At 47.3% G+C, this 27387-nt stretch overlaps 1 protein-coding gene across 1 annotated transcript in view; it reads left to right on the top strand.

Moving 5' to 3' along the window:
• The window catches only part of LOC144688852 (uncharacterized), a 582637-nt gene that overhangs the window by 475318 nt on the left and 79932 nt on the right, over nucleotides 1–27387 (top strand). The window contains exons 37-41 of the mRNA XM_078555848.1: nucleotides 1675–1731; nucleotides 2004–2186; nucleotides 10336–10387; nucleotides 12462–12604; nucleotides 22784–23030. Coding sequence (XP_078411974.1) covers nucleotides 1675–1731; nucleotides 2004–2186; nucleotides 10336–10387; nucleotides 12462–12604; nucleotides 22784–23030 — 682 coding nt within the window. The remainder of the gene's footprint in view (nucleotides 1–1674; nucleotides 1732–2003; nucleotides 2187–10335; nucleotides 10388–12461; nucleotides 12605–22783; nucleotides 23031–27387) is intronic.

Genomic DNA, 27387 nt, shown 5'->3' with positions numbered 1-27387 from the left:
CAGTTTCAATGTGCCTTGGCATCTGACACAATGCTGTTGTGGACTTAGAGCTGTGAGCGCTGCTATTAGATTTAGTACTTGGTGTGATGGTTGCTGCTCCTTCACTGTCGCTGGGTCAAAATCCTGGAACACCCTTCCTAACAGCACTGCGGGTGTACCTACACCACATGGACTTCAGGACGGGCAATTAATGCTGGTCTGGCCAGTGATGCACACATCCCATGAATGAATAAAAAAAAACTTTCAGCAGTTCAAGAAGGCAGCTCACCACCACCTTCTCAAGGGCACCTAGGAATGGGTAATAAGTGCTTGTCCAGCCATCGAAGCCCACGTCCCGTGAATGGATGAAAAAAAGGTTCAATAATGTTCTTTTGCAAATAAGTGCGATGAGGAAAGTTTAATTCTTTCCAAAGTGAGAAATGACAAGCGTATGTTATGTACTTGGTAAACAAAAGAAGGAATTTACGTTTATATGGCATTTTTCACAACCTCCTGATGTCCCAAATGGCTTTACAGCCAGTCTATTGCTTTTGCAGTGTAGTCACTGTTGTAATGTAAGAAATGCAGCAGCCAATTAGCTGACAGCAAGATTGCACAAACCACAATGAGATAATAACCTGATAATCAGGGTAACTGAGGCTGATTGAGGGGTAACTATTGTCTGGAAGCAATGTCCTTGTCTTCTTCAAATAACAGCCACAGGACCTTTTGCATCCATCTGAGAGAGCCGACTAGGCCTCAGTTTAATGTCTCGTTTGAAAGGCAGTTCAGAACTTGCTCAGCCTGGATTTTGTGCTCAGGTCTCAGGGATGAGACTTGAACCCACCATTTTCTGATTCAAAGGTAAGAGTGCGTCGAGACTGGTACCTTTAGTGTCGCTACACTGTGCAGGTTGCAGGTGAGCAGTTTGTCACAATCGTTTTTAATGCGGCCAGACCATTAGAACGGATCAAGTCTCTCACAGCAACTCCTGGGTGACAGGCCCGTGCGTTCCTCTGGCAGTTAAAACTCCCCTCGTATTCTGTCCATCATAAAATCCACTTCCTTCCACCTCTGCAGCACCACTCCTCTCCATCACTGCCTTGGGTCAGCTGCCGCTCAAACCCTTATACGTGCGTTTTTTTATTTGCACACTCGATTTCCAAGTTAATGTTGGAATTGTGCTGCAACTGAGTACATGCTTTAAGTTGGTAATCAAAAGCAGCCGTTCCCAATTGGGAAAGTATTAGGGCTTCATTACAAGAGTATAAAAAGGTGTTCACACTGGGTGTTGTGGGGGAAGTGTCTGTACTATGCAGGCTTGTAAATAAACCTGTCTTAAGGTACTGGCTGGCTTCAGACTCATTCTTTCCTCAATATACGATTGTTGCAATTAACTTTCCATGTTGGTATCCAATCCCTTACTCTCCATAAACACCAACATTTCCAACAATCTGCCGACTGTCCCTCTGTCTGTTTTCTTTTTGCCGAATCCTGCTGCCTTGCCTCCTCACCAGCTTCCAAAAAATCTCCTCAAAGTCCCTACTCATCAACATCTTTTCCCTTTTCCCATTCGGGTCAGTGTTCACGTTTTTTTCCTCTTCAATTTACAATACTTTGAGCTGTAATTCTTGTTGAAACACTGCAAATGAAGTCAAGATTTATTGCATTAAGACAGTATTTGTTCCATTTCAGTTTGAGGAACTGCAAAGGAAGAAAACGGAAGCCGAATTGCTGCTAGCTCCACTGAAGGTAACTTTTAGGTTCAAAATACAATTCACGTACCTGAAGGATCTTATTATATTGACTGATTTGCTAAGGGAAAGTACAGAGAAGATAAATTTGTTTCAATGTTTATTTATCTGTGTTTTTCCTCGCGTGTATTTTCTCAAAATGTTTTGATCCCCCCCTCCCTGACCCTTCACAGCGTTAATCCTTTATTCTTTGTATATTCATTGGAACAGAGTGAATAAGTATCCTCATTAAATGCGCTTAATGCATCTTGTTTGTTGTGCTCCACATAGGCAAAACTGTCCTGCCTGATTCAGAAATGCCATGGCAGGAACAGCCTGATTATACAATTGGTGAGGGAACTCTACCGACATGGCTATACTAACACAGAGTTGATTGAAGAGGCTGAGGACATGCTGAACGACACTGCAATCCTGGAGTACACACGCACCTTTCTGTCATCACACAACCAACAGGTAGGAATGTGGCTTTAAAGGGCACCCGATTCATCTTCACTTTGTTTGTTCAAATTTTGTTTGATAATGTTCCTGTGAGGCACCTTGGGACATTTTACTATTTTAAAGGTGTTGTATAAATGTAAGTTATTTTTTAGAGAGGAGTAGCAGTGAGTAGTATAAAGGAAGCCTCTTTAGTGTGGAGTGCGTTCTGAACTTTTTCTACAGCGGTTGGCCTGCACCAGTGTCTTTCAATGTTACAGCTCCATAGATTAGTATGATTTAATTACACATGTTACTGCTGCATTACAATGGAGTTCAACAATAAGCTGAAGTCGATGATTTGGTGCACATTGCTATCGTGTGATATTGGCTATGCTATTTGAATTCTGTGAGCTATTTGTGGTAAATGAACCTTTGCTTGTAACGTGGCAACAACAAAAAGGTCAAAGCTGCATTTACTTGTACTGTGAGAGCCAGTTCATTCCCTTTTGATTCAGATTGATGGTGGGGCTAAAATTCAACCCATCATATCAGCCAGGAATTATACCATAGTTTTCACACTGCTGACTTGTAAGGCCCTTCCTGCACATGGTATGGCCTGATGGACAGAGAGGGAGGTGGCGACTGGATGAGTAGTTATATTTAAGTTGGTAGCTGGCCACTGTGCAATTCAAACTGCAATTCAAAAGTGACAGATCGCATCACACCAGGAACCAGAGACACTTCCAAATAAAGGGACTCTGAACTGCACACACTAACATGCTGGTTCATCATGTGCACATTTTCTAAATGTATGTAACATGTTCAATCTGTCAAAAATATCACCACAAACAAATTGAGCCACTCCTTCGCCAGGCACATTAAGTCAGACACAGAACTGTATCTTTAATCATTCAGGTGAAGCAGAAATAGACGAATGACATGCACACCCCTCGATACATCTTCTGGAAATGTAAGGTTTCCTGTGGGTGGGAGCAGAGTCAGACTTGTGTTCAGTACTGAAGGCATTTCCTAAACCATCTGGACCCCACTCACTGCACAGGACTTTTTTGAACTTGCGTAAATTAAACTTTCTGTTTACCAAAAATTGTGAACCAGATTTTGATCAGAGGAAATGAGTTTTGTCAATTAGCGAAAGATATCTCCGATACAGGTGAGAAGAGAGCCATTGGGTAAAGAAAGGAACCAGTAATTAAACTGAGCTAGATCTAGTCCGAGTGCAGCAAAGCAAGCTGTACCTGTCTTCCAGCCCTATCATTTCAGACTGCCGATTCCAGCTCCTGCATTCCTTTTTCCACTAAATCATGATTAAGTGTAATTCGCAGCTCCTGAGTAAGCCAGTTCCAAACTCCTACTCTTCCCTCCCATCTCCAAACACCCCCCTCCCATCTCCAACTCCCCTTCACTCAGTCCAGAGTCACAGCTTTCTACCTTCCTTCAGGCCCGTGGCTCTTGCTTTTTTCTTTTCTCTCTCTGTGTCTCCGTCTGCCTTGTGGATGAGGTGTTAAATGGAGGCCCTGCCAGCCTGTTCAGAGTGAATGGTTGGAGAGAAACATAAGGTCAATCACCAAAAAGGCAATCGGGCTTTTGGAACTGTGGCGCTGCACGGGTAGTTAGGCAGCAACAAGTCATGTAGAGGAGGGCATTCAGCACTGTGAATATAGGCAGAATGCAGGCAGGGTTATTTTGTTTAAATAAGGTGACCCACCAAAGCGAGATTAAGAAAGAACTTGTATTTATTTTGTGGCTTTAGCACCCTCAAGACATCCCAAAGTGCTATGCAACCAACTAAGTACTATTTTGCTGTGCAATTGATGTATTATCATGTAGGAAATGCGACAGTCAATTTGAGCTCAGAAAGCTTTCCAAACAGCAATGAAATAATAGCTGCAGCATCTATGCTATGGTATTCGTTGAAGTTTTTAAGTATCGCCAAGGACACCATAGAAAGGAGAACCTCCTCTTTTGCAAAGTAATGCCACGGGATCTTTTGCATCTAGTTAAGAGGGCAGACAAGGCCTCTGTTTAATGTCTCATTATAAAGATGGCATCTCTGACAGTACAGCACCTCCTCGATGCTGAACTGAAGTGACACCCGAGGTCATGTGCTCTAGTCTTGAAGTGGGACTTCAACCCACAGCCTTCTGACTCACAGGCCGGAGTGCTGACATAGCACAGACATAATTTTTAGATTATTACATATGTTCCAAATCGGATCTTAACTATTATTTGAATTGTTTGCCTTACTATGCAATAAGGCCACTTAATGACTTAAACCTAGATTTGGCTTCACCTCACCTAGTTGATGTGATCTGTCTCTGGATAGATTGAACAAATACACACGTGAAAGAGAAGGAGATTCAGGGCAGAATCATCCGTGCCCCCTGGTGTCGGACGTGCTCAGCAGCGTGAGCAGACAATGTGGTGACAAGGCCAAAAATCGGCTTCACAGTGTCGTGAAATTAGTTTGCGACCGTCTGCTCAGTCCGTCGATGGCAGGTCATATTCCCCACCACCGGACGTCCCGAAACTCATTGTAATATATCAGCATATCATTATAAGGCCAGTAGGGGGGCCAGGGCTGAGGGGAAGGGGGCCAGGGCTGGAGGAGGGGGTGGGGTGCATGGGGAGGGAGAAGGGGATGGGGAAGAGGTGGGGGGAAGGGGCCAGGGCAGGGGAATGAGGCCGGGTCGGTGTGTAGTGGGGGTGGGGGCTAAGAGGCCGGGGCTGGTGGAAGGAGTCTGGGGGGTGCAGGGGGAAAGGAGCCGAGGCTGGGGGAAGATGTTCGGGGGTTGGGGGGAAGGAGTCAGACTGGGGTAAGGAGTCTGGGCGGGGTGGGGGTAAGGATACTGGGGTGCAACAGGGGGGAAGGAGTCTTGCGGGGCAGGGGGACGGAGTCTGGGGGTGCTGTGGGGGAAGGACTGGTGGGGACATGGGGAAGGAGTCAGGCCGGGGGATGGAGTCAGGCTGGGGGATGGAGTCAGGCTGGGGAAGGAGTCAGGTTTGGGAAGGAGTCTGTTGGGGCGGGGGTGGTAAGGAGTCTTGGGGGTTGGGGGGAAGGGGTCCAGAGGGGTAGGATGTCCAGGACGAACGTGTAATGGAGGGTTCTGATGAGTCCATGACTGCTTCTGGGGAGTGAATTGAGGGTGGGCGTGGTACGAGGGAATGGTGAGAATGACCGAGGGCAGAGTGAGGTGGTAGGGTGGGAGGGTGAGGGTCCGACGGTGGCGGTAGAAGGGACAGTGAAGGTGATTGATGCAGACTCGGACGCTGGGGACAGGAAAGAGGAGGTTGGGGAGGTGAATGTGGATGGGGGCAGGATTTTCAGAAAGGAAGGGAACATTCACCTGGATATCCCTGAAAGAGAAGGATTGTGGCTGGTAGTTCATGGAGGGGAGGTGGAAGGTGATGCCAGGGGGGTCAACTGTGATGTGGGAAAGGGAATGGGTGACTGGGGGAGGGGAAAGACAGGGGAGCTAACGAGAAAGCGAATCAAGACCATGCTGTCCAAATTGAAAGTGAAACGACAGTCATGGTGGGTGAGGTCAAGTGCTGCAAGGGAGTGTGATCATTGGGTGGGTGGAGATGCAGGTCACCTCAGGTGGACAACTGAAAGAGAACCCCCAGAAGCAGCATTGAAAATGCTCAGGACATGAGGTGACTATGTGACATGAAGGACCCATGTGTGTGGGAGAGTGCTTGCCTGAGACTCCGAAAGGCCCTACCACACATGCACTTATCCCTCCAGAACCACTCGTTGGCCAGCTGCTCCCTCTGTGGTGACAGCGGACAAGATTGAGGGACTCACGGGCAAAGGGAACTTGGAGGGAGTGGACAGCCTCTGAGATTCCTGAGTGGATGACCCAAGGGTGTCCAGCTGCCGCTCCTCCACCTGTCAGGTGCCCGGGGACCCCGGCCTGACTCCTTGAGGGGAAGGAGCACCTGGAGGGATGTCGAGGTGCCTCATTTCTCTCTCGCGTTGCTTGTGCAGGAACTCCCGCGATGGAGAGCAGGTCTACACATATCTCTGCGTTCTGCTGGACCAGGGTCTCCATGGCGTCCGCCATCCTCCCCATGGAGACCTCCATATGTGCACTTCATCAGAGAATGGGCGGACACACTCTCCGACTCATGTACCACGCTGTTAAGGGCTTCCAACAGCTTTGCGTGATGTTCCCATGCCTTCTGCTAACTCTCCAGTCCTCTGAGTGCCAGCAGCTTAGCTGAACCTGCCTCCTCCTACTGTGGTCATGTGTCCACGTGGGGACCACAGATTGTGAACCCGAGCCTGCTTTAGCCTAGCAGGAAAGACAGTGGAACAGCAATGGCAGGAGTTTCTTGAAGTAATTTGGGAGACACAGCATAAATTCATCCCTAGGAAGAAGAAGCATACTAAAGGGAGGACGAGGCAACCATGGCTGACAAGGGAAGTCAGGGACAGCATAAAAGCTAAAGAGAAAGCATACAATGCGGCGAAGAGCACTGGGAAACCAGGGGATTGGGAAGCCTACAAAGACCAACAGAGGACAACTAAAAAAGAAATAAGGAGGGAGAAGATTAAATATGAGGGTAAACTAGCCAGTAATATAAAAGAAGATTGCAAGAGTTTTTAAAAAAAAAATAAAGGGTAAGTGAGAGGCAAAAGTGGACATTGGGCCACTGGAAAATGACGCTGGAGAAGTAGTAGTGGGAAACGAAGAAATGGCGGAGGAACTGAATAGGTACTTTGCATCAGTCTTCACGGTGGAAGATACGAGTAACATCCCCAAAGTTCAAGAGAGTCGGGGGGCAGAGGTGAATATGGTGGCCATTACCAAGGAGAAGGTGCTAGGAAAACTGAAAGGTCTGAAGGTGGATAAATCACCTGGACCAGATGGATTACACCCCAGAGTTCTGAAGGAGATAGCTGAAGAGATAGTGGAGGCATTAGTGGTGATCTTTCAGGAATCACTGGAGTCAGGGAGGGTCCCAGAGGCCTGGAAAATTGCTAATGTAACCCCCCTGTCTAAGAAGGGAGTGAGGCAAAAGACAGGAAATTATAGGCCAATTAGCCTGACCTCGATTGTTGGTAAGATTTTAGAGTCCATTATTAAGGATGAGACTTCAGAATACTTGTAAGTGCATGATAAAATAGGGCAAAGTCAGCATGGTTTCATCAAGGGGAGGTTATGCCTGACAAATCTGTTAGAATTCTTTGAGGAGGTAACAAGTAGGTTAGACAAAGGAGAGCCAATGGATGTTATCTACCTGGACTTCCAGAAGGCCTTTGACAAGGTGCCGCACAGGAGGCTGCTCAGTAAGATAAGAGCCCATGGTGTTAGAGGCAAGGTACTCGCATGGATAGAAGATTGGCTGTCTGGCAGGAGGCAGAGAGTGGGGATAAGGGGGTCCTTCTCAGGATGGCGGCCGGTGACTAGTGGAGTTCCGCAGGGGTCAGTGTTGGGACCACAACTTTTCACTTTATACATTAATGATCTAGATGAAGGAACTGAGGGCATCCTGGCTAAGTTTGCAGATGATACAAATATAGGTGGAGGGCCAGGTACTATTGAGGAGGCGGGGAGGCTGCAGAAGGATTTGGACGGGTTAGTAGAATGGGCAAAGAATTGGCAGATGGAATACAACGTGGGGAAGTATGAGGTCATGCACTTTGGTAGGTAGAATAGAGGCATAGACTATTTTCCAAATGGGGAGAGAATTCAGAAATCTGGAGTGCAAAGGGACTTGGGAGTCCTAGTCCAGGATTCTCTTAAGGTTAACTTGCAGGTTGAGTCGGTAGTTAGGAAGGCAAATGCAATGTTGGCATTTATTTCGAGAGGACTAGAGTATAAAAGCAGGGATGTGCTGCTGAGGCTTTATAAGGCTCTGGTCTTATTTAGAATATTGTGAGCAATTTTGGGCCCCGTATCTCAGGAAGGATGTGCTGGCCCTGGAGAGGGTCCAGAGGAGGTTCACGAGAACGATCCCAGGAATGAAAGGCTTAACATATGAGGAACATTTGAGGACTCTGGGTCTAAACTCAATGGAGTTTAGAAGGATGAGGGGGGATCTGATTGAAACTTACACAATACTGAAAGGCCTGGATAGAAGGCTGTGGAGGTCAGGTCATTGAGTGCATTTAAGGTGGAGATAGATAGGTTCTTGATTGGTAAGGGGATCAAAGGTTACGGGGAGAAGGCGGGAGAATGGGGTTGAGAAACCTATCAGCCATGATTGAATGGCAGAGCAGACTCGATGGGCCGAATGGCCTAATTTCTGCTCCTATGTCTTATGGTCTTATCTCAGCCACACCAAGGTGGATGTCTCTGCCCTTGTGGAGGGTGTGGGTAAGTGCTGTGATGGGTCTTCCAGGCCGCTTATTTCCAGCTCTTCAATGGAAGAGTTGTCCTCTTGGCTAGAGGTCAGGCTGTGGATGGAGCTGAGGGAATGGCTGGCTGAGGGTGTCAGTCGCTTGGCAGAGCTTCCTGTGAACCAAAGTGGAGATAAGTAATGCATGTCAGCACAGTGAAAAGCAGGAGAGAGAGAGAGCATTCATTTGTGTTGAGAGAGGGCTGATGTGGTGCAGGATCCTCACGAGGGTGTTCGCCACTGACCTCACCGTTGCCGCAGGCACGGTCCACATCCTCACCAGTCAGCGCGATGGCACACTCCTCAAAGTGAGTGAGGGGCCTAATGTGGGCCACTCCACCCCTAGCCTTGGAGCTCTTCCTGCTGATGTGAGCAGGCTTCTCCTGCATGAAAACAGATGGAGAGAGTGTGAGCAGGATGCATGGCACTGTGTGTAATGTTTGTGTGGTGAGTGGAGCCATGGTGAGCGAGCTCGAGAGGATATGAACCTGATGGAGATGTGAGGGTGTGTGTGAGAGTTAGTGGTGTTGGCCCTTGCGGTGTGAGATCCCTGTGGATGTGTGATGGGTTTGTGAGTGTGTGAGTTGAGAGTGATGAGAAGAGTGAGTTACCCTGGCAGAGCGGATGAGACCATTCATCCTTTCTCGGCACTGGCTGGCTGTCCTCTTTTGCAGGGCATTGGCGCTGACCATCTGCCACTGCCTCCCATGTTGGACTGGTGATGTAGCTGCCCATCCTGCAGCCAGGTTGGGGTTAGAGGACATCACGGCGGGCCTCCATGGCGTTCAAACGGCACCCAAGAGACGTGTCACTGATATGGGGGCTGCAGTCTTTTTCCCTTTCGGGGCCACCCTGTCTTCTGTGCGGCAGTCCTGGGCTGGAAGCACAGAGGCATGCGCGCAGCTGCACTTTAAATATGGCGCCTGGCGTGATGAAGCGGCGAGGTAATGGCGTGGCAGACAAGAGCCTGCCCGCGTGTTTCCTGGGAATGGATAATTAATGCGGTGGGTTTGGGATGAGACAGTGTGAAAAGCCCCCATTGCGGCTGGTGGGTAAAATCTCTCTCTCTCTCTCTCTCTCTCTCTTTCTCCCTTTTCCCAGTCCTGGGCTTATGCTGTTCTCCATTCACCATCCCCATCCTGCCCAAATGCCGGTTCACTTGGCTCTTCCTCTATCCCCAGTCCACCCCTCTCCCCTCCCACCCCCCAACCAGTCCTGTTTCCCACTTTTCTTTCTTCCCAGTCCTGACTCACTGTGCTCCCTCTCATAGAATCCACAGCACAGGAATAGGCCATCTGGCCTAGCTGGTGTTTATGTTCTATATGAGCCTGCCTACCTCTCTAAGTACCACCCCACCTGCTTAAATGTCCCTCCATTCCCTCCACATTCTTGTATGCAAGCCTCCCCTTCAGTGCAACAATGACAACTGTCCCACGTGGCAGTGAGCTCCTTGCTCTCACTGTTTACTGTTGAGAAATTCCTCCTAAACTCGTTTATTTAATCTGCAGGTGCCTTGTTTTGATTTTCGTGCCCACTTGTTCTGGGCTGTCCCCCAACAAGTGGAAACAGTTTCTCCACATCCACCCCATTGAAGCCCTGCATCATTTTAAAGACCTCCCTCAGATCCAGAGAAAAGCATAACATTGGGCTCAATATCTTATTATCTCAATATCAATATGATAGTTGCACATTCTCAATTTTGGTTGCATTAGGAGAAAACAAAAACAGACACGGGATTTAAAGACTGCTCCTGAGACTTGCAGCAAAGGGCAATTTCAGTTTGAATATTCCTTAACTCAATTGTGGTCCTTTGTTTTAGGGGGACATCAACATTAATTCGATCCCAGCTGTAACGTCTGAACAAGAACAAGGTCAGTAAAGAGGTGCTAGTGACATTAAACAAAGATCATTTCATCTGTTGACAGTGGCTCTGACATGAGCCTATAACTTCAGAGAAAGTCATTGGAATCCGTGCACACCTCAAACATCCTTCAGTGGGACAGTTTTTTTATCAATGTTCTCCTACCCCTCCTCATTTTAATTACTATTGTATTTCCTTTAGTCCCACCATGTTACATACAATTTCCCAGCCAGAAGGACAGGCAAGTGACCTCCTGCCTGACCATGTCAGACTTGAGTCACCCATGGGTACGTGTGTGATAGCATTGAAGCTTTCTCTGTGATGACCCTAATTCTCTCCCTTTGGAAGTGAAGCACCATAGATGGCCATAGCCAGATCAGGCCCTTAAAGACAAGATCATGGCCACAGGCACAGTACGCCCTATCATTCCACGACAAGTGAGCTGACACGCTGTGTCACTGGCAGATCTCTTCAAAGAGTAGGATCTCCTTTCAGTGCATTTGCACAGTGTGAAAAAGGTGAATGATATTTATTTGTGTAATTGGAATATAATGCAGAATATACTCTGAGCAGCCTAAAGCTAATTAGAGCATATCTTGTATAATTATTGCTTCAAAATTGGCCATTAATCCTAATCTCACAAGAACATTTACTGTTGCACCAGTGCTGAGTTTTTTTTTTAATCAAGAAAACAAGAGCTTACATATACTATTTAAATAGTTATACCGGTTTTTGAAACCTTACTTTCTGTTCCAAAACATCTATAGAAACCTAAAAAGCCTCATCGCTAGAAAGAAGCATGATTAGTCTGATAAAAAATACTTCCCTAAGCACCAACTACTTAATGTGATTCAGAGCTGTACAGGACAGGAAAGTTTCAGGCACCACAAAGCACAATTTGTGGAGAATTAGCTACGATTGTGTTTAGGGAGCTACATTTTTTTTCCTCTACTGAGGATTTTTTTTTTTTTACCTCTTGTCCCCATGAGAAAAATCAGTCATAGTTCCCGCTTTTGCTGACTATCCAGTGATCTCCACTAGAAAGTACACACATGTGGATGTTCACTGGCAGGCTTGGGCTGAGCTGCCATATAATTTGCAGTCGAATATCCCAGCAACACTCCGTTTCTCAGCTCACACAAGAGGAGCAACCAATGGGAAGCTGTGATGGAGGCCAACTGGAGCCTCAATTGGCCTTGTGCCCTCTTCTGAGCTACCATCTTCAGGAGAAAATTGGAGGTGAAAGTTCACTGTATCATTCTTTGATTCTGTAATTCAAATCGATGAATCACTTTTCTCCAGTTTGCACAGTCAGGCTATGCATGATGGAAGGAACTTATATATTTACATTAGACACCACGCTGTAATCTGGCACTTATGTGAGTACAAGCAAAGAAGATTGATTTGCAAGACAAAATGAAGGTGACCCAAAGTATTGTGACAAATTTAGTTCAAAAAAATCTACAGATATGAGATGTGTAATTTCACTATTTTGTGCACATACGTGTTGCAGTATCTGAGAGTATCAAATTATTTCTAACATTTTTTAACACTATATACCAATTCTTGCTAAGACTCATGCAATCAGACAGGTGTTGCTTGTTCTATGAATACCATCAGGTCCTGTGGGTTATTGGAAAAAAACATTTAGTGTATATATGTCATTACGCTGGTTTTATAACAAACGGACCTTTCTGAAAACTCTATTTTTGTGTAAGTACATCAGTAAAATGTTTTGATGCCTGCTTATCAGATGGTCTGATGAGCTGCTGTAAGATTGCCACAAATACTCTGTCTTACATGCCCACTAGGAGGCACCAGAGACCTCCCAATGTGACTCCCCACTACATTTACTACTGGAAGACAACAGTCTGGTTCGTGTGTAATAAAATCATTTTTTTGTGTTTAAAAAGTGAAAGGGCGGGTGCTCAAGGACACGGAAAAACTATACAAATATATTTTCCTTATTCATTCTGGAAACCTAAGACCATGTTATTTCGAGTAAAATACTTGATAGAAAATTAAAACAAAAATGAAAGTCCTCATGTTTGTACTTGTGTTTCTAATTACCTTTATAATTTTAGGTTTGAACCCTTGGTTTCTGAGCTCTCTGTCTCATGGAAGTCGAACTTTTGTGGATTCTAATACATCTTTAGCCTACAGACCATGTATAGCCATTGCTGACTATTGCCCTTATTCTAACATGCCCCACACAGTGCTGCCAGTGGTGAGTAACTCCCGCTTTGGGATTGAATTCCTTCACTCTCTATTTTACTCACTACTTCATTAGCTCAAGGTCTTTTCACTTTAATGCATCTTCCTTCAGCTGGGAAGCAGCAATATTTTTCCCCTGGCAGCATGACGATAGCGTGATGGAATATGATGAAAAATAAATGTCTGCTTCTCTATCTTCTTCTGAGGGAAAATTGTTATTTTCAAGTATTCCACTGATTAGGCTGAAAACTGTAAAAGCCACCTCATAGGGAGTGGCTGATTTGAATGTTGACGGATATTAGGATCTGAACAGGATTTTTACATAGCTGTTATAACTTACGGATGTGTTTTTTTTAAACCACCACTTAGGATTGATATTTAGGTGTCCAGAAGTAAAGGATAGCAATTGAAACCTGTATACAAGTTAGGTATGTTACTTAGCCCTGAGTAAATTCTGGGCTGTTTATTTTATGTGATAATTCGCTTTCTCCTATGCGTTATACAAACAAATAAATAAGATTATAAGAAACCAGATGCAGCAACATTATTCTGTATACAACACTTACACTTAACCAATATTGGTTATCAATCTTTTCGAGACCATTAATAATGAAACAAGGTGGCTGTGTGATGAATTCTGGTTGTAGAGGTCAATCAGATTGAAAACAAACATAACATTCATCGCTTGTGGTAATATATGTAAACCACAGATGGTTGTCTTATCACATGACTACCTTTTATTTGGCAAAGTAATCCTATGCTTGGGATCAATGCATTAGAAGCTGTCCTTTCTATCCTGGGAATTGGAGTTAAAACCAGCCTGGATACTAATGGGATGAAAAGCACCCTTCCGATAATTATTAAAGTGTCTTAAGTGAAATTTGGAGAGTCTTGAGTTAATTCCCATTTGACATGCATCTACAGTTCAAAAAAATATACATGACTTAACAGCATGGCTCTGTTAAGCCATGAGAATTGATGGTGTAGTAAAAAGAAAACCCATTGCTGGTAACCACACAGCCCTGGATATATGGGAGCCAGTGGAGCCTATGGCTCCTAAGCCTGAATTTTGGTGAGAATTCTGGATTTCTCCATCATTACCATAATCAAGAATTTAGGATTTGATTCAGTGGGCAACTTATTTTTTCTGTCCGATAGTTTTAGTTTTTTACCCTTCCACGTTCAGGAACTGACTCTCTTCTGCTTTACTTTTGACTGAGTGAGTGGGCGGATGCCATTTGCTGCCAGTACTTGGTCACTGTTTCAAAGAGGTGGATTCCATGAGATGAGCCACCCTCTGAATTTTCTCTCCTTCCCTCGGGAAAGATCCAACCTCTAAGATCAGTAGCTGGCTACACGGGGAAAATGGTACAATCCACAAGGAGGTGAACAACGGTCTCTTCCCCACCACAGCCACCTCGAGGGCAACGTGCAGAGGGGGTGAGACTCCTGGCGTGTAGGAAGGATCTGACGGGGAGGGCCTTTCTCACCACCAGCCAAGCCACGTCTTGGTGCTTGTTGGAAAGTTCTGGCGATGAGGCATTCTGCCAAATGACTTTGACAGTCTGCTCGGGGAACCATCCCACAGGGTCCACCCTCTCCTTTTCCCTCAGGGCCTCTAGGACATTACGTGCTGACCACTGCCTGATGGACTTGTGGTCAAAGGTGTTTTTCTGCATAAATTTTTCCACCAGGGACAGGTGGTACGGCACGGTCCAACTACTTGGAGCGTTCCGCGGCAGCGTGGCCAGACCCATCCTTCGCAACACCGGGGACAGGTAGAACCTCAGCACGTAGTGACACTTGGTGTTTGCGTACTGAGGGTCTACGCACCGCTTGATGCAGCCACACACAAAGGTGGCCGTCAGTATGAGGGCGATGTTGGGCACGTTTTTTCCCCCTTTATCTAGAGGCTTGTACATCGCGTCCCTGCGGGCACGATCCATTTTCAACCTCCAGATAAAGCGGAAGATGGCTCGAGTGATCGCCATCGCGCAGGAGTCTGGAATGGGCCAGACCTGCGCCACGTACAGCAACAGCGAGAGTGCCTCACACCTGATGACCAGGTTCTTACCCGCAATGGAGAGGGAGCGTCGCTCCCACATGCCCAGTTTCCTTTTCACCATAGACACTCGCTCCTTCCAGTTTCTAACGCATGCCCTGGTCCCTCCGAGCCATATCCCCAGCACCTTCAGGCCGTCAGCCCTGACAGTGAAGGGGACAAAGGATCGGTCAGCCCAGTTCCCAAAGAACATGGCCTCGCTCTTCCCACGATTTACCTTGGCTCCCGAGGCCAGTTCGAACTGGTCGCAGATGTGGATCAGTCTGCGCACCGACAGCGGATCCGAGCAGAAGACGGCGACGTCGTCCATGTACAGGGAGGCTTTTACCTGAGTGCCTCCACTGCCTGGGATCGTCACTCCTCTTATGCCCGGATCCTTCCTGATGGACTCGGCAAAGGGTTCTACGCAACACACGAAAAGAACAGGCGAGAGAGGACAGCCCTGCCTGACTCCAGATTTAATCGGAAAGCTATCTGTTTCCCACCCATTGATTGAGACTGCGCTACTGATGTTAGTGCAGAGCAGTTGGATCCAATTTCGAATTCCCTCCCCAAACCCCATTTTGGAGAGCACATCCACCATGTAGGTGTGCGATATTCTGTCAAAGGCCTTCTCCTGATCCAAGCTGATGAGGCAGGTATCCACACCCCTGTCCTGTGCATAGGCAATCGTATCCCTGAGCAGCGCGAGGCTGTCAGAGATCTTCCTGCCTGGCACAGCGCAGGTCTGGTCAGGGTGAATCACCAATTCCAGAGCGGATTTGACCCGATTGGCGATGACCTTGGACAGAATCTTATAGTCCACATTCAACAGTGAAATGGGTCGCCAATTTCTAATTTCCTCCTCTTCCCCCTTGTGCTTGTAGATGAGGGTGATGATGCCTTTCCTCATGGATTCTGACATACTTCCGGCCAGGAGCATACTCTCGTACACTCCTAGCAGGTCTGGGCTGATCAAGTCCCACAGAGCCGAATACAACTCCGCCGGCAAGCCGTCGCTTCCGGGAGTTTTACTCTTCTCGAAGGACTCAAGGGCCTTAGTCAGTTCATCAGGAGTTAGCGGTTTGTCCAGGCTCTCCCGCGTACTGTCGTCTAAGGCCTCCGTGATAGAGGACAGGAAGGACTGGGAGGCCGTGCCTCCTTGTGGATTGTGCCTTTGCAAAGAAAGTCTGGAGAGAGATGCAGTGGTTGCTGTCGAGGTTCATCCCGAGCAGTTCTGTGACACAGGACTCTGTGCTCTACGGGCTGTTCCCAGGGACACACACCGAGACAAACATCAACTGCAGCTGGAGGATCATCAACTCGGTGAAAGACGCGCTTTGGTTTGCCCGAAACTTGTTGGTCTTCCAGCACAAAGAGTTGTCCCCGACCGATTGTTGCGGACTGGCACAATCCAAAGTCCAGGACTACGTGCTGAGGTACGCACTAAAGCTTGGGGCAGCTGCCGCAAAGGCGCAATGGGGAAGGGTCGCTGTCTAAGACTTTTCTGCCACAGCGCACCGAGAGACTGGGAACTGTTTAGAGCCCCTCGGGCTGTACAGCTCAAAATGAAAGGCTGTAAATGATTGTAATATTGTTTGTACTGATGCACCTGGTGATACATTTTGTAAAAGTTTAACCTGGATTGTACCCTTGTAATGGTGTTTTTGAAATGGTTTGGTATGTGATTGAAGATATTTTATGAATAAAGTATATTTTTGCAAAAAAAAACACGGGGAAAATGGTTATGGAGCCATGTCCAACCACACATCAGTGCTCTGTGTTGGAGGTCTAAGTACAATCTTATCAAAAATATTCCAAAACCTGGGAGGGGGGGAGGTTTCCAACAAAATTCAGAAAATTAAGTGATGGACCAAAGCGTACAGCACAGGAGGCCACCAAAAATGGAAAGAATTTTGTTTTATTCATTCATGGGATGTAGGTGTCGCTGGCTAGGCCAGCATTTATTGCCCATCCCTGATTGCCCTTGAGAAGGTGGCCGTTATATCTTACACCAACCAGTTGGGAACAAAATCAATTTAATTTACTTCTCCCTGATTATGTTACTCTTAAGCTGCTGAGTGAATAAATGAACTCTTTCTTGCCAAATCATCAAGGAAGAAGTCAGATGATAAACCCTGCCCGTTACAAGCCAAAACTTGAAATAATGTTGGACAAGTGACTGCTTAAGAGGTGTAAAAAGCCATAAATGCAGTCAGAGTTACCTAGCAGTTGAGTAGTGAATCTTTGATGGACAAAGCTCCTTAACCCAGGTAATTCAGTGTGTTGCTATGCATCAGGAATAAAGGATGCTGGATATAAACTATAGCAATGACCAGAGTGTGAGTTAATAAGTTCATGAAATTTCTTCATGAGTAACTCCTTAATGAGCTGATGAGTTCACAGCTTTGAAAGCCAGGCTATCAAATCTACAGGAGTGATTAATGTTTAGGATCTTCATTTGTGATGAACCTACCTTATGCACAAGAGGTGAAATGAGTTAGTTCTTCTCTCACCTTTCTTGATCTGACACTACTCAGAAGTAAATGATATTCTTAGCTCTGCCTGTAATGGCCTAATATAGTCAGCGTTCAGCTTCTAACCTCTGATAATCTTTCCCTATAGACCAATATAGTACTTATTATTGCTTCTAGTTAAGAACTCTTACAGAAGAAGAATGGAGAAAACAGTTGTCATTTTCTGATTAACTGAGTGAGGCTAAAAAGCACTGGTGCTTCTTTGCTTTATCTTAAAGAAAACCTGTGCTTCTGAATGCTGCTTGTATCAGCGTGGTTCAAAACTTTTTTTTTACTCATCATCAACAACAGGCTATCATTGAAATATGGATCTCCACACAGTCCAGCTCCCCTTTAACAATAATTTCCCACCCCCAATTCAACCCCCACCACCATACTTGCCTTGTAGCCTTGCTTTTAACAAATTAACCCCCAGAAATATAAGGGTTTGTGTCCTATTTATGACTTACTGGAGGTAATTTTGACTTTGGGCAATTGCGCAAATAGGAAATAACTGATCAAAAATCAGAAGACGTATCTGTATAACTGATGACTGCTCTGATGATGCATGTTTTGCACTATCTCCCAAAGGCAACATTACCGCCACTGAGTGCTCTTTCCCTGGATCATGGTCGGAATCGTCTCAGATTTGCACTAACTGCGGCAAGGGGCATTTAAAATGACATTTTCCCTGCCGGCCACAATGGCGGTTTCTCACGCCGTATGATCTCAAATCAACCGCTGAGTGAATTACGCATTCCCGGGAAACACACCATTTCCATGGCAGGCAGGCTCTCATTCGCCCGTCACGCCATCACCTCACCGCTTCATCATGTCGGGTGCCATATTTAGTGTGCCGCGGAACGCACACCTCTCAGTGCTTCCAGCCCACAACTGCAGCACGGAAGATATGGCCCCGAAAGGCAAAAAGACTGCAACCCCCAGGTTCAATGATGTGTCCCTCGAGCGCCTTTTGGATGTCGTGGAGGCTCACCGTGATGTCCTGTACTCTCGCTCTGGCCGCAGGATGGGCAGCAACATCACCAATCCTTGGGAGGTGGTGGTCAGCGACAACGCCTTGCAAAAGGGGACAGCCACCCAGTGCCACAAGGGGATGAATGATCTCCTCCATTTCGCCAGGGTTCCACTCTTCTCATCACTTACAATTCACACACTCACAAACCCATCACACATCCACAGGGCCCTCACTCACTGCCAGTTCAAGGGACATCACCATTCACTCTCTCACACACACCTTCATTGTCCTCATCCCGTCCGTGGGACCACTTACCACCCACACAGGCCAGACACACTTATCATCTGGCCCGGCAGGCATCCTGCTTACACTTTCTCCATCTCTATTCATGCAAGACAAGCTGGCACACAAGAGGGAAACGTCGCAGACTGATGGAGGAATGTTTGAAATAAAGGCCCTCAGGAATTTGAAAACTGAGCCATCCAGCTGGCCAGTGAGGATCAGGACCCTTCCTGTGCTGATGGTGAGGTTGGCGCTGCTCTACCAAGTGAGGATCCAGCAGTGCAACATCCATCAGACAACCATGCCGTGAATGATATGTCCTTTTTCACAGGCCACTGCCATGGACTAATTATCTTGCCTTGCTTCCGCAGGCACATTTGCCAAACAGCCGACAGAGTCCATGCCCAGGGCCTCCAGTCAAGCCCCAAAGAAACCTCTGAAGAGGAATTTGAAGGCATCCTCCTTGAAGTCCCATCACAGCGCTCACCCACATCCTCCACCAGTGCACAGACACACACCTCAGTTTTTAGCTTTAGAGTAGCCTTGGGATCACAATCTGGTGAGCACATCTCATTTTCTGATCCACAACAGGGACAGGGACTTCCCAGGTTCCCGGCACTTGGAGGGCTGCTGGAGGCCAGAAATTTGCTGAGTCTGAGTCAGATGAGGAGCCTCTGGACTCAGTCATGTCACAGTTGCTGGAGCTGTAAAGGCAAGCTCGGGAACATCAGGAAGGGATGTCTGCTGCACTCCTCAGATTGCAAGGCACGATGGAGGAGTCTGTTCGCCTTCAGGCTGAAGTGATGGTGCCAGCATGCCAACGCTCCGAGGTCTGTTCTGGTAGGATGGTCAAGGATGTTGCTCCTGCACTGCTGCATGGGCTGAACTCCATCGCCGACGCTATAGTTGGCCTTCAACAGCGTGTACACAAGAGGGGTGCGGGGAAGCCCGATCTCACACCAGCTACCCCTTCTCCTCAAGGAGTCAGCCAGGGGCCATCCTGGGACCATCCATCCAGTTGACTCCTGGAGTGTCTGACCCATCTGAATCTCCTCTTCCTGTGACTTCAGCTCCAGCTCCACAGGCCGAGGAGGGTGCCACTGTCACACAGCAGGACCCCGAAAGTGACCTTTCAGAGGATGCCTGCCGAGGTCATCACCGAGGCTGCCTCTACCTCTGCTTTGGGTGTCCGGGAAGCACAAAGACGTAGCGACAGGGTTAGGAAAGTTAAGAAGATGCAGTTGCACAGCCTGGGCACGGGTGTTAATCACTTGTACATAATGTTCATTATTGTAAATAAACTCCCAAGAATGTCTCCCTGCCTATGGTTCCTTGTTCTGATGAGCAGTGTTCGTGTCACTCAGATGTGAAACCTTTCTGCACAAGATAAAGTCTGGTGCCTCAGTCCAGGGCCTCTTCCCTGTGCTTTGTGCAGCCTTCAGACCAAAGTGATGGTCCAGCCTCACACTCCCTGGACACGTTACTGATGCCTGCACCTCGGTGGTGCTTGTCATTGCTGCCAGAATGTAGTGGGCAGACGTCACAGAGTTCCGTCATTCTCTCTGTGTGCTCGCAGCACCTTTGAAATAGGGCTGGCCCCCATCTCTTCAGCATCTGTGACCAGTGACGCTGTGCTCCTGAAGGGGTCAGGTGCTGAAGGCGGACAAAGGATCAGATGATTTTAAAGTTTCATGGCTGCGTCTCTATGATATGACCCTGATCACAGAGCCCAAGCGAGCTGCCCTCGGCCAGACAGGAGTCAGACATTCTCAGAGGCTATGTGAAGATCTACGGAGTGTCCTCACTGCATGTCATCATCATCCTCCACAAATCTAGCAGCTATGAGGAGCTCCTGAGTGTGCTGCCTCATCTGGCTGGTGCGATGGCCTCATCGCCGTCATCATCGTCTTCAAAGACCTCATTACCATTGAAGTCCTCCTCATCAGGGGAAACCTCCAGCTTCTGCATCTCCTCCTCAGCCAGCTCCTCTCCCCATTGCAGCGCCAGGTTGTAAAGGGTGCATCAGGCGATGATGATGCGTGACACCCTCTGTGGACTGTATTGCAGGGCTCCACCAGACAGGCCCAGGCACCAGAACCGCATTTTCAGCATCTGACGGTTTGCTTGACTGAGTTGCAAGTTGCATCATGAGCCTCATTATACCTTTGTTCTGAGGCCGCTGCACGGATGTCATCAGCCATGTCCTCTGCGGGTAGCCCTTGTCCCCTAGGAGCTCACCCTGCAGCCTCTGTGGACCCTGGAAGACGTCAGGGATCTGTGACTGACTGAGAATGTAGGAGTTGTGGACGCTGCCTGGAAACCATGCACAGACCTGCAGGATGCATTTGTGGTGATCACACATCAGCTGCACATTCAGCGACTGGAAGCCCTTGCGGTTGACGTAGTTGATCCCTTGTTGCAATGGAAATCTGAGCACCACAAGAGTGCAGTTGATCACACCCTGCACCTGTGGGAAACCCGAGATTTGGGCAAATTCCAGCGCTCTTGCACCCTGGCTCTCTCGGTCCCGGGCGAAATGCACAAAGTTGTGTGCCCTCACGAAGATGGCTTCTGTGATCTCATGGATGTATTTGTGGGTAGAAGTATGTGATATCCCACAAAGGTCACCTGTGGAGCCCTGAAAGGAGCCATTGGCGTAAAAATTGAGTGCTGCAGTCACTTTCACGGCCAATAACAGTGGATGCCATCCATGTCCCCTTGGCACCTAATCCTGCAGCATCTGGCAGGATTGACCAACCAGTTCCCTGGACATGCGCAGTCTTCAGCGACACTGGTTCTTGGTCATCTGCACAAATGAAAGGCGGCGTCTATAGGTCCTGGGTCTAGCCAGGCACTGACCAATGACGGCTTGCGGTGGCTCTTCAGTGGTGTGTGTGTGAGCCCCAGCCACCCCTTCTTCTTGAGGGTGCTGCTGCTCCCCCCTCTGCACAGCCAGGCACCTCTGTTGCTCTCTTCTCCTTTGCCTTGGCTGTCTGTGTGCCACGAGGCATACAGCTAGGTCACCAGTCTCCTGATGTTCTCCTCCTGCAGGATGAAAGAGAGATACACATAGGTTAGCTTGGGTATACTAAAAACCTCTCTTGGTTAAGTCTGAAGGCCCCTAAACACTTCCCGGAGAGTGCTGTCCACCACTTGGATGGCCAGAGTTGAGTGCGCTGCATGGCTGCCTGAGACCCCACCCACCTCTGCCCCACTCCACCCAACTGATTGGCAGCAGCTTTGCCCACTGGACTGCATGCTGTGCCCTCAGCTCAGTCACAGGCATTCTCCTAACCCACACTGCAGGGCTGCGCTGTTAGCTTGAGCCATGGGGGAGACTGGTCCAAACCGGGATGATGACATTGCAAGGGGCTGTGAGCGCCTCCACCATTGACTCCTCAATGGCCAGCTTTAGCAAGGAGATGGTACAACTTGCCCAGTCATCCCACTGTTCTGCAGCCCACTAAAATGCTTATGATCTTGCAGACTGTGCTGGGAGTGGTGAAAAGCTCTGGAGTACTTGGTGGCACTTTGATGCCTCTACTTGAGCTGCTTGAGTGGGAGATAAGCTAGGGTCTCGACTTCAATCATATCAACGTAGCTGCGCCTGAACTGTCTCAGCTGCAGAGGAATGGTCACTTTATATAAGGTTTCCCTAATCCCCTTTGCCCTTGTCCCCACCACTCCCCCCTCAACGAACCACAACCTTGAAGTCCAACAGGCGACCCAGATGAGCACTGTGCAATGTTACTGTGCACTCACATTCAAATTCCCTCAAAGTGCAGCCCACCAAGTGCACGCCTTACATATGCTGTTGTGAAACACGTCAGGGTCAACCCAACACGAGGGCGGATGAGTCTGACAGGCTGGCCTTGTACTGATATGCAGATATATTACAATGAGGTTCCCAACGCCTAATGGCGGGAAACACAGCCTGCCATCAACGGGCGGAACGGACGATCACAAACTGGTTTCATGACATCGTGAAACCGATTTTTGGCCTTCCCGCCATATTGTCCACTTACGCTGTCAAACACGCCAGTGGGCACAGAAAATTCCCTCCCCTCTCTTTTCAGTGTTTAGAATCCTGCATGAGCTATTCACTTTCCAGTGCTCAGTTCAACAGCTGAACTCCATATTGTATGGGCATCCTGAGAGGGTATTCCTCTTATCAATGTCAAAGGCAACCCTTCTGGCAATTTTAAAAGACTCTGTTTCTGCAAAGGTACATAGTAGCTACTACCATATGCCTACACCTTCTGATGTCTAAATAAAATTCAATCAGACCAATATTGAAGAATTGAGTGTATTTTAATTAAGGTAGATATGACCTTTATTATGAGGCACATCATAAAATGTTGGCATTCTTCCCTATAGCTGCCTCTTTCTGTTGGAGATGTAATACATGTCAGCGGGGATCCAGACAGGCATGGGATGTATGTTGCTGAAGTGAATGGGGAGCTGGGATTGGTTCCAGCCAGGTTTGTGGAAGAAGCTGACAGCATCCATTATCTGCACACAACCCAGAACAAGCCGGCTACATGTCACAGGATAAGCAGCCCAGAGAGGATTATAACATTGTACCAACAGCTCCTGCAGACACACAGCAGCAATTACCAGGTCAGTAAATCTCAAATGGAAAGAATTTTGCAAAAATGCTGAATTGTTCTTAGAGATTGACAACAGACTATAAATGTGATTTGAGCTAAGGAGTGACTCAAACTTTGATTTTCCCTCTCTCTCTCTGTTGAGAAACCCCTGGACTGTCTTTGGTGCCATAAGGGATGACCATGTACCTGTGTCATACAACACAATTGCAAATCTGCATCCTGCACTCTATGCTAACACGCATTGGAGCACCAACTTGTGACACCAATGCATTACCAAGTCTACCCAACTTAACCACACGAAGTTCAATTGGAGATTAATACTGAGCCATTCACATCATGCAGATTTCTATCTGTTTAATCACTCAACAATATTTGAATTATTTTGTGACTTCATTTACCTAATTCTAATTTCATTTAAAAAAAACACATCAGTATTTGTATCAGTGTCTGAGGGAGTGTGGGCACCGGTTAATTTTGTATTAAACTGTACTAGCAGTCCCAGTTTTGGTTCCTGGTCTGTGCTGGATTAGCTAGCTGACTCGGAGACGCAAACTGCAGTTTGCATGTAAGGTTTCTGCAATCCACTTTCCTCCCTCTCCCCTGAACCCTCTCGGGGGCCTGAGCTCTGGCTCAGCTAGAAAGGGATTGATGGATACACTACTCATGCACCCCGCGCCCCCCCCCCCCCCCCCCCCCCCCCCCCCACCCCCCCGCCATCCTTCCCAGGGGTGACCTGAGACAACAGAGAATTACATGTGATTAGAAATAGTACCGCCATGAAAAACATTAACATGAAGAACCACAGCTGTTTAATGCTGCTTTAGTGAAGAGGCAAAGACATCCATCATCTGAGGTGATGCAGCCCTTTCTTTTGTTCCCTCCAGTGCTAGGGCTCAAAATTGTATGTCCCACTTTTTAATTTAAGCAATCTTTGGAAGAAAGTATTCCTTCTTAGAAATGACGAGGGACCAGACTGTGCCAGATTTCGTAAAGAGAGACGACCCAGAATTAATTCACAACCCGGCAGTAAGGGAACGTTTTGCAAATAGTAACCATAATGTGACTGGAGTTGAAATTAGGTTTGAGGAGGGAAGGGAGAGTAGCAAACTAAGCTTTAGCATTTAAGTGAGGCCAATTTCAAAGGGACGAGGAATAAATTGAACACTGTAAATTGGACTGACCAGTCATAACAAGTATGTACTCCTAAAAGGCAAAATCTGCACTTGTACAGTTAAGCAGCCCATGATCAACAAATGAGGTAGAGACAGCATCAAGCTAAAATCAAAGGAAACAATGGAAAATCTGTGGATGGGGAGAGCCATAAAATACAGGAATACAAAGAAAGTAATAAGGTACAGGAAAGGGAAATTAGGAAAAACATGCAGGACTATCAAAGCCAACAGTAAAACTTACTGTAACCATATTAAGAGAGAGCATCAAGGGGGAATGTGGGTCCATCAAAGACGGGTGCATGCAAGACTATAATGGACAATAAGGAGATGTCATATTGACTAAAACAGATACTTTGTATTTCCAATTAAAGATTAGTAAGATGGAAGCCGTTGTTTTCAGACACACCATAAACTCTGTTTCCTAGCCTGAGCCCATCCCTCCACTGACCACTATTTCAGGGTGAACTAAACTATTTGTAACCACAGTGGCCTATTTGACCCGGAGCTAAGCTTCTGACCCCATTTCCTCTCTTCTCTGTCCATAAGACTGCCTCTACCTCCATAAAAGCACCTGTGTCTGCCCATGTCTCAGTTCATCTGCTCCTGAATCCTTCATCCATGTTTTTGTTACCTCCATAATTGAAGATTCCTTTGTTTTCCTGGCCAGCCTCCCATCTTCCACCATCCAGAAATTTGAACCCATCTAATTCTCTGCCATCAGCATCCTAAACTTGGATCAAGTCCATTCGTCCATCACCCGTGTACTTGCTGACCTTGCATTGGCTCTCAGTCCCTGAAAGCCACCATTTTAAAATGCTCAACCTTGTGTGTAAATCCCTCTGTGGCCTCACCCATTCCTTTCTATGTAATCTCCTCCAGCCCAACAGCCTTTGGTGAACTTGGCGTTCCTCCATTTCTGGCCTTTTGTGCATCCCCGACTTTCATTACCACACTACGGGCAGCTGTGTCTCCAGCTGTGTAGGCCCAAAGCTGTGAAATTTCCGTGCTAAACTGCCCTCCCTTCTCTCGTCTTTAAAATGTATACCTTTGACCAAGCTGTTGGCCGACTGCCTTAATGATTTCTTTTTTTGGCTTGGTTTGAGTTCTTTGTGTCTGACTGTGCTCATGTGAAGTCCCCTGGGACACTTGTATTACATTAAAGGTGTAAGTTGTTGCCGTTTGTATTTGTGTTCACAGTAGAGGATGATGACAAAATATCACTTATACTGAAACCTAAAAATAAGTCAAGTAGAAAAACTGGCTGAATGTAATATATATAAAGAAATGGTAATGGAGAAAATAATGGGACATAACACATACAAACCTCCAGCATCTGGTGGTTTTTACTTCAGGGTTTTAAAAGAAATAGGCGGGGAAATTACAGATGCATTGGTCATAATTTTCCAAAGCTCTCTAGATTAAATTTGGATTTAAAAACTTGCAAATGCCACTGAATTATTTAAGACAGAAGGGAGGGAGAGGCTAAGGGCCGGATTTTGGCTACCGAGGCGGGGAGTTCGAGTCAAGATGTTTCCCGAATCGCCTGATCGGCCTTGGTAAAACGAGCCTTGAATCATGAGATTTTTGCTCTGATGGGACGGGTGCAGGATGAAGTCAGGCCCAGTGACCCCAGAAGCAGATGCTCGGAGGACACTGGGCTGGGCGGGGTGGGTTGGGTTGGGTAGAAGGCCTGCCACATTTATCTAGGACTTGGTCCCAATTGTTTTAGAGTTTCTGGCCCTCACCTCTCACCCCAGTCCAACCACAACACCCCCCCCACCCCGCCCCCTCCCCCACCACTGCCAATAGCCCCTCATAGCCTTCATGCCAACTCATTCCCCCGTACATCCCCATGGTCCCTTATACCCCTGTGCCAACTCACCCAGTATTCACCATAGGCAGAGTTCAGGGGCCATGTGGAGATAAAAAGAACTCCTAAAAACCTAATGCAGCTTTGCAATACAGGCTTGATATTGAAAAAAAAACTCTCATGCATCAAAGCTTTTAAATCTCCTCAAGTCGTTCATCCCTTATTTTAAAAAGTCTGCTGTTCATAGCTCTAAGCCTTTAATAGCCTCTTTAAGCTGTTAATCAAACTGTGAACTCAGAACCCCCCACTGAGATAATTGTAGTTTTTGAAACTCAACCAAGCATTCATAACGATTGGCCCGTAAGGCAATGTAAACAATAATTCTATTGAAACTGCTTGTTCAGATGCTACACCAGCTGGCCTATCAATCAAAGCACTTCAGCAGAGTTTTTTAAAAACAAAATCACTGACAACTGCAGCCAATTTTTTTTTTCAGTTTAAAAAGTGGGGAATTAAAAAAAAAAACTTCTGATCATGACAGCTACACAGACATTATCCTCCATTCAAGAGCATTTACATCTACCCTATCAATTTCTGATTCCCCCGCTGTGGGTTAAGGCCCTGGTACCAGCCAAAATGGGGTCTGTTTGAATTCACTACTAATTTCAAATGGCCCTGCTGAGTTCAGGTTTTCCTCCTGTGTGATTCATGCCCCTATCGGCACAAGTGGGATTTGTTGGAAATAGGGTGGGACTCCTGCATCTGGGTCCTGCCAGCCATTTTTAAAGGGGTGCTGAGTCTTTGTCACTCTATGAAAAATGAAAACCCGGCCCTAAGGGCAGAATGTAATGCATCCCCCAGTAGAAGGCTGGTAGATAGGGTCCATATAATTGTGTGGCCAATTAAGAGCCACTTAATGTCCTCATCCTGCTGCAACTGCTATTCCACCAGCAGTGGGAGGGTCCCATGCCACTTGGGAGGGTGCCAGGCCTACCCATATGGCTTCCTTTGGGCTCTGGGGCAGGGGGGGAAGGCCCTCCTGATCAGGCACCCTCTACACCATTGAGGGCCCTGCCGGAGGCAAGGGCTGCCCCCCCCCCTGAAAGATGCCCCCACACCCTTCACACCACATCTCTCCCTACCAGCTCCCCACTCTTGCCAGGGCCTGCCTGACTGGCACTGGTGAGATTGCCCAATCACCTCTGTTCCGAAGCCTCTATTGTTGCCACTGCTCTGGACCTCCTGCAGTCCCAGCCATGGCCAGGGGTAGCAGTGGCACTGCTGGGCCTGTAGAACTGTCAGCCATCTGATTGGCTGATAGCACTTGGAGGTGGGATTTTTGTCTTGAAAGGTACAGGAGCCATGACAGGAGATGGTAAACTGCCTGAT

This window comes from Cetorhinus maximus, chromosome 1 (assembly GCF_964194155.1).
Source record: "Cetorhinus maximus chromosome 1, sCetMax3.hap1.1, whole genome shotgun sequence".
Classification (NCBI taxonomy): Eukaryota; Metazoa; Chordata; class Chondrichthyes; order Lamniformes; family Cetorhinidae; genus Cetorhinus; species Cetorhinus maximus.
Note: the sequence above shows the minus strand (reverse complement) of the source record. Positions and strands in the feature narration are given on the sequence as shown.